General features: G+C 38.4%; 1 protein-coding gene across 1 annotated transcript; it reads right to left on the bottom strand.

Moving 5' to 3' along the window:
• Positions 1-6,398: 6,398 nt before the first annotated feature.
• Positions 6,399-7,124, bottom strand: LOC135218990 (coiled-coil domain-containing protein 177-like). The gene has a single exon (XM_064255427.1). It carries the CDS (start codon positions 7,122-7,124, stop codon positions 6,399-6,401), a length of 726 nt encoding a protein of 241 aa, XP_064111497.1.
• Between the last annotated feature and the right edge of the window lie 435 nt (positions 7,125-7,559).

Here is a 7,559-nt window from a genome sequence, read left to right as displayed (position 1 = left end):
GGGTGTGTACTGTACATTATTTTTCATTCTTGCTTGAAGTAGTCAAACTTATCATACCTACTTTATTGAGCGTAAATAATCGATTGTATGAAAACATTCTCTCTCTCTCTCTCTCTCTCTCTCTCTCTCTCTCTCTCTCTCTCTCTCTCTCTCTCTCTCATATTTCAGGGTATTCGGTATTATCTAGTTACACTTTGGGGCAACAAAGCTGGGAGGACAGCTGATAGAAAGTTATACACTGAAATATTGTACTTGCTAAATATCGGTTACACTTAGCTTTCTGTATCTCGTGGCGAAGGTTAATAACGCTGATTTTTCTTTCTGCCTCCTGATTTTATTTACTTGATTCATTATGCACGCGCGCGCGCTGATGTGTGTGTGTATGTATGTATGTATGCGAGTGATGCTTGTTTCTTAACCTTTTATTTGTAGAACTTCGCATGGCCATTCATTTATTTTTACATTATGCTTAAACACGTGTGTATCCATTTAATAATTTGTTTATTGCTTTTCTTTCATTTATTAATTAATTTATTTTTCAATATATATTAAGTTTCTTGTAATATTTTACATTTTAACATTTTCTTTTTAATATCGTAACATGTAATTACCAATAATAACAATGGACTGATAATTATAATTAAGTAATAGTAATGATGAGGACGTGATGATAATAGTGTGCACGTATTTCTATTCTTGGGTATTTTCCTCAATGCCATTTTGCATATGGGCAGTCTCATTTCCTGTTGACTACGCGTATGGAAAACCATCCTTTTCCTGCTTTTGTGATTATTTCAATAATTGTGTAAAACTTGAAGGGATGTCATGTTTTTATATAGAGAGTTTTGAATATGTAACTTTTGTATCTCAGCCTGTGAAGAACACATATTCTTCGTAGAAAGGAATCGTTCTTAAATGTGGTAAGTCCCTTTTGATGATAATGTAGGGGAGCGTTCTTGGTGTCTCCTTGATTCTACACTACCACGATCGAGAATATTATAAAGGTTTATGCCGCTTTAAACGTTTCTCTGTACTTGTTATCTGTTTCCAATTAGAATTTTATTCTTTGCTGCCCTATTTATTAGTTTTCTGTAGAGAAAACTATTGTGCCGGCGTTGTCTGTCAGTCCGCACTTTTCTCTCCACCCTCAGATCTTAAAAGCTGTTTAGTCTAGAGGGTTGCAGATGGGTTTTTTGATCATCCACCCTCTAATCATCAAACACGACAAATTGCAGTCCTCTAGTCTCAGTAGTTTGTACTTTATTTAAGGTTAAAGGTAGCCATCATGGTCGTTTGACAACGATATACAACAGGCCACCACCGGGAGGCGGTTAAAGTTTCACGGGCCGCGCCTCAAACAGCATTATACCGAGACCACCAAAAGATAGATCAATTTTCAGTGGCCTTGATTATATATGTTGTAGCGGCTGTACAAAAAAACTGGTTTGCGTAGAAAACACTTCGGGGCCCTTTTTTTTTTTTTTTTTTTTTTTTTTTTTTTTTTTTTTTTTTTTTTTTTTTTTTGCTTGGTTTTGGGCCTATGAAAGTGTTCGCATTACTAGATTTCTTCAATACGTAAACAAAACATTAACAGCTATCGTTGTATAAAACTAAGTTTGGTGATTGATTTTTTATGAACTGAATATCTTTCTCTTCTTTATTTTATGATTATTCGGGTAGTACTCGAAAATAAAAGTGCATAAATAAGTTATGAATTTTAGATGCTATTAATGAGACTAAGAAATGGAAATTGTAATCGAGGTACATATTGAAATATCGTCCGTCAGAAAAATGTAGTTATATCATCCGTCAGAAAGTCCGTCAGAAAAATAATTGTATATCGTTTTATGTGTATGTCTGTAAATACTGCCATTTTCGCTGAAAGAAAATACTGGCCCTGAATTGCGCACGCAAAGCTAAATAAGAAAAAAATGAAGTGAAACATAGGTTAAATTTTGTTGTAAATTCTTTTACACAGTTAGTGGCGTCATTTGGTTAAATGACGAAGAGGTCATACATTACTACATTCATAACTTTACTAATGAAATCAGTTCTGTTCACCGTTAATATTTATTTTCCCATCATGACGATCGTTTTTCTTGTATGCTTGGAGGCTTACACATGTAGGTTAATCCTAATGGAGTAGGGTTACTGATTAATGATACTTTTAAGGATGGTAAACACTTCATTTACTCTTTTTGGAGCGTAAATAATGGTCTTCGTTGTCTTTTACTTATGAGATCATTAGCTAACTTCATTTTACCTACGTGGATTAATGCCGGAATAAAAGGAGGTGGTTTATAGATTACAGGACCTTCCTGATAATGAATGCCTCGGTATTTACGAGGGGAAGTCGGTGCGACACATGTTGTTATGGCTGCTATTCTTGTTATGCTTAACCTGTTATATACTGCTGCCATTAATGCTACTGCTGCTGCCATGTTGTTTTCTTTGGGCAACAACAATAATAACTTTCCTTAGAGCCTCACTCATATCTATAATTAATGATAAAAACAGCTCTCTCTCTCTCTCTCTCTCTCTCTCTCTCTCTCTCTCTCTCTCTCTCTCTCTCTCTCTCTTTACGTCTCGTTTTGTATGGAAAGCGTATTTTAAGGTCTGGACCTTCCCCAGATGTTTGTCATATGAAATTAGATGTGTTCATATGTGTAATGAAACAGCTGATTTTTCTGCGCTTTGCCGTCACAAGGAACGTTGTACTATATATTATTTCAATATGAAAATAATTTTCATCTGAATTCATAACGCTCTTGGTATTGTGCTTATATAAAGGTTTTAATGTAAAAAGTGATTCCTGCAGGCAGACAGGAATGTTATGTATATCATCGCAAACTGCTTTCTTGATATTTTCAAACTGAAAGTTTAATTTTGCCCCTACTAGAGATATATATTCATCATCTTTTAGTTAAGTTGTTCCTCGAAAAAGTTTCCATTGATATCGTAGACAAACAAACACACACATACAGACTCGCAAAATTCCATTTATAATTGTGTCTGTTTTAAATAAAAGGTAAGACCGTTATTTTGGGGTAGGCCAAACATGTCGTAGATGTAAACCCACTTCAGTTCACTTGAAATTGCTTCAAACGCTCAAAGCAACTCTTTTTGATCAAAGATTGTCGGTTAACTTCAGCCAAACTCGACGCACAGCATCTTCAGGATTCACGTTTGCTCAGATAGAGGTTACAAAGTCACCTCTAAAATTGCTGGGCCAGAAATGACAAAACTTACAGGAAGTCTTCGTCCTACAGGCGTGTGCAAATTATAAGGTTTGTATGAAAATGCTGGAAAAATTTGTCAAAATCTAGGCGCATTTTGTCAAATTCATATGCAGTCATCCTCATGTAGTGTATAGATTCAAGTTCATGTAGTACTTAAGGTTCCAATGAACAGGACGGGGCCACAATATAAGAGAAAGTTTTACACAGAAGAGAGCAATGTAACACCATGGCCCTTATGTTTTTAATGCCAATATATGAGGTGAAACCCAATGAAATCTGATATTCTGCTTTTATTTCAGAATTTTATGTTGAAATATATGAAGTAACGTACACCAACTGCTTATTACCCTCGCTAACGAATTTGGGATTCGGTTATACTCTTCCCTGTGGCAGCGTTTGTTTGTTGGATCAATGTTGGTTATTCCTTGGCATAAAATTTCACCCATTAGGAGATAACGACTTTTGGTACAGTAAATGCTCCATGTCTGTATAGTAAATGCTACATATCAGCTATATCCTTCCATAACGCAGGTTTATTGACCAGGTAAAATGGATTCTTTCGTTCACTGTTGTGGGTTTATTTATTCACTACTAAATGGAGATAAGGGGCAAACATAACTGTGGTTAAATATTACATTCACCAGAATATTAAAATAATTGAACTGTGCTATCTGTTGTATTTATGTGTATGTATGTAGGGACATTTCACACCTCTTAGGTCATTCTCTCTCTATCATAAATATATATATATAATATATATAATATATATATATATATATATATATATATATATATATATATATATATATATATATATATATATATATATTACGTATGGGCCTGGCCTGATGCCCAAACGTAAGGGAAAAATTAAGAGGGAAAATATGGAGCGCTTATGACTTACCTTAGATAACTGTAAAAGGGATTTGTTTAGGTTTTACTCTGGAAGGTCACCATTGAAAACTCAGCTGATTACTCTAATTTACATTTATTTACAAACTACATTAAATGGCCTGAGATAGAGGTAATGCATATAGCCACGTGGGCAGAGGCCGGGTACTGTCTGGAACACTTATCATTCCCAATATGAAAACTATGGCCAAAATCAAATACTACTGCAATGTTGGGCTCCAAATTGGTGGTATCTAGCGGTAAGGAAGCACTTGCATGCGAGGAGACGGAGCGCGGACTCAGCGATCTGGAAATAAGTTCCCAAATTACAACGTAAAATAAAGACTTCTTGCTTAATATTTCAGCTACAAGGTCAGTCACTTTTATCTAACACACACTGGGGGAGGAACTCTAGTGCTTAAATGAAATATTCAATATAGACTTAATCTTGGACAGGTCACATGGGTAGCACGTGCCCCGATGATGGACAAAGGACATTCAGTAGACAAGTTATAAAAGGGAGATTTGAAAATGGAAATAACAAGATTCGTCTTGGAGGAATAGGGCTGGTTGGCTTTTGCACTTTTGAGACGTACTTTTAATCCTTAGAGGCTTGCACATGTATCATGATGTCTGAGGGGGGCTCCAACCAGCGTCGACGAAACAAAAGGCTGACTTCAAGTCAGAGAGAGGGAACGTCTGCCCGACTGGAGTAGCTAGTAATATCTAACCATCAGCGTATTTTCGAACGGCCTGGGATTACACACAGCCTACGGCATTGTCTGGAAAGATGCAAAAACACAGCCAGCAAATTCGTGGGAAAAGAGGTTTTAAGCTAGGAGTACCTAAAACCCACCACGAAGCCTTTATAACCCCTATGACCTGTCCTTCTTACTCTATACACTAGGCCTAGTCGTTAACGGCTTATTTTTCCCCAAGACCAGACATGCCAATCCCTCCCCCAAGTCATAAAGGTGGGGGTAAAATGGCTGCTCTTCTGCAAATATTTCCTCTAAATAAAACTGGGGAGACGAGGCTATCTACAAACGTAAAAATATGTGTATATTAATAATATATACAGATTTGTATATGTGTTGTGTGCGTGAATTTTTGTTCCTCATACTCACGTAATTTTCTGCATTCACAAATATTAAGCCACATAATATAAATCATTTGATATCGATTTCAGTATACTGTGGGTGACCTAACTTATAATCAAAGGGAAGTATAATTGATAAGTACTTCTGTCTGGTTGAGAAACAATGACTTGTGCGTGTTCTAGATATCAAGGTCCCCTACCAATCAGCACCTCTTCCTTGCCATCTAGCCAACTCTTCCTTAGCCTTCCTGTCCTCCGTCTTCCAAGAGTTTTTCTCTCCTCTGCCTTCCAAGAGTTTTCCTCTCCTCCAACTCCCAAGAGTTTTCCTCTCCTCCATCTCCCAAAAGTTTTCCTCTCCTCGGTCTTCCAAGAGTTTTCCTCTCCTCCATCTCCCAAGAGTTTTCCTCTCCTCCATCTCCCAAAAGTTTTCCTCTCCTCGGTCTTCCAAGAGTTTTCCTCTCCTCCATCTCCCAAGAGTTTTCCTCTCCTCCATCTCCCAAAAGTTTTCCTCTCTCTGTCTTCCAAAAATTTTCCCCCTCCTCTGTCTTCCAAGAGTTTTCCTCTCCTCCGTCTTCCAAGAGTTTTCCTCTCCTCCATCTCCCAAGAGTTTTCCTCTCCTCCATCTTCCAAGAGTTTTCCTCTCCTCCATCTCCCAAGAGTTTTCCTCTCTTCCATCTCCCAAGGCATCCTCTCCTTCCAATCTCCCAAGAGTTTTTCCTCCTCCTCCTCCTTTTTCCCAAAACTGTTCCTCCTCCTCCTTTTTTCTAAGTTTAAGTTTTTCCCTTCCTCCATCTTCCCAAAAGTTTTTTCTTCTCCTCCTTCCCAATTTTCCTTCCAAAAGTTTTTCTCTCCTCCTTCTTCCAAGAGTTTTCCTCTCCACCTCCGTCCTTTTCCCAAAAGTCCTCTCCTGCTTTTTCTAAGTTTTCCTCTCCTCGGTCTTCCAAGATTTTTTCTCTCTTCAATCCATCTTCCAAAAGTTTTCCTCTCCTCCTTTTTTAAATTTTCCTCTCCTCCATCTTCCAAGAGTTTTCCTCTCCTCCTTTTTCTAAGTTTTCCTCTCCTCCGTCTTCCAAGAGTTTTCCTCTCCTCCTTTTTCTAAGTTTTCCTCCTCTGTCTTCCAAGAGTTTTCCTTTCCTCCATCTCCCAAGAGTTTTCCTCTCCTCCTTTTTCTAAGTTTTCCTCTCCTCCGTCTTCCAAGAGTTTTCCCTCTCCTCCATCTCCCAAGAGTTTTCCTCTCCTCCTTTTTCTATGTTTTCCTCTCCTCTGTCTTCCAAGAGTTTTCCTCTCCTCCTTTTTCTAAGTTTTCCTCCCCTCTGTCTTCCAAGATTTTCCTTCCTCATCTCCCAGAGTTTTCCTCTCATCCTGTTTCTAAGTTTTCCTCTCCTCCGTCTTCCAAGAGTTTTCCTCTCCTCCATCTCCCAAAAGTTTTCCTCTCCTCCTTTTTCTAAGTTTTCCTCTCCTCCGTCTCCCAAGAGTTTTCCTCTCCTCCTTCTTCCAAGAGTTTTCCTCTCTCTCTTCCAAGAGTTTTCCTCTCCTTCTTCCAAGAGTTTTCCTCTCCGTCTTCCAAGAGTTTTCCTCTCCTCCGTCTTCCAAAAGTTTTCTTCTCCTCTGCCTTCCAAGAGTTTTCCTCTCCTCCGTCTCTCAAGAGTTTTCCTCTCCTCCGTCTTCCAAGAGTTTTCCTCTCCTCCATCTCTCAAGAGTTTTCCTCTTCTCCGTCTTCCAAGAGTTTTCCTCTCCGTCTTCCAAGAGTTTTCCTCTCCTCTGTCTCCCAAAAGTTTTGTTCTACTCCTTCTTCCAAGAGTTTTCCTTTCCTCTGTCTCCAAAGAGTTTTCCTCTCCTCCTTCCTCCAAGAGTTTTCCTCTCCTCTTTCCTCCAAGAGTTTTCTTCTCCTCCATCTTTCAATAGATTTCCCCTTCTCCTTACAAGAGTTTTTGCCTCCTCCATCTTCCAAGAGTTTTCCTCTCCTCCTTCTTCCAAGAGTTTTGCCCTCTTCCATCTTTCAAGAGTTTTCTTCTCCTCCTTCTTCCAAGAATTTTCCTCTCTTCCTTCCAAGAGTTTTCCCCTCCTTCTTCCAAGAGTTTCCCCCTTCTCCTTACAAGAGTTTTCTCCTCCTCCGTCTTCCAAGAGTTTTTGCCTCCTCTGTCTTCCAAGAGTTTTCCTCTCCTTCTTCTAAGAGTTTTCATCTCTTCCTTCCAAGAGTTTTCCTCCTTCATCATCTAGGAAACGAAAGTATTATGCTTAGTTCATTCTTTCTCCGACATCAACCAGTCTCTCATTGTGATGTATTTTTTCACATTTGCTTACCTTTTTATCACAATATTTTCGTTATC

The sequence above is a fragment of the Macrobrachium nipponense genome, chromosome 1 (assembly GCF_015104395.2).
Source record: "Macrobrachium nipponense isolate FS-2020 chromosome 1, ASM1510439v2, whole genome shotgun sequence".
Classification (NCBI taxonomy): domain Eukaryota; kingdom Metazoa; phylum Arthropoda; class Malacostraca; order Decapoda; family Palaemonidae; genus Macrobrachium; species Macrobrachium nipponense.
The sequence above is the reverse complement of the archived record's forward strand: the minus strand, read 5'-3'. Positions and strand labels throughout refer to the sequence as shown.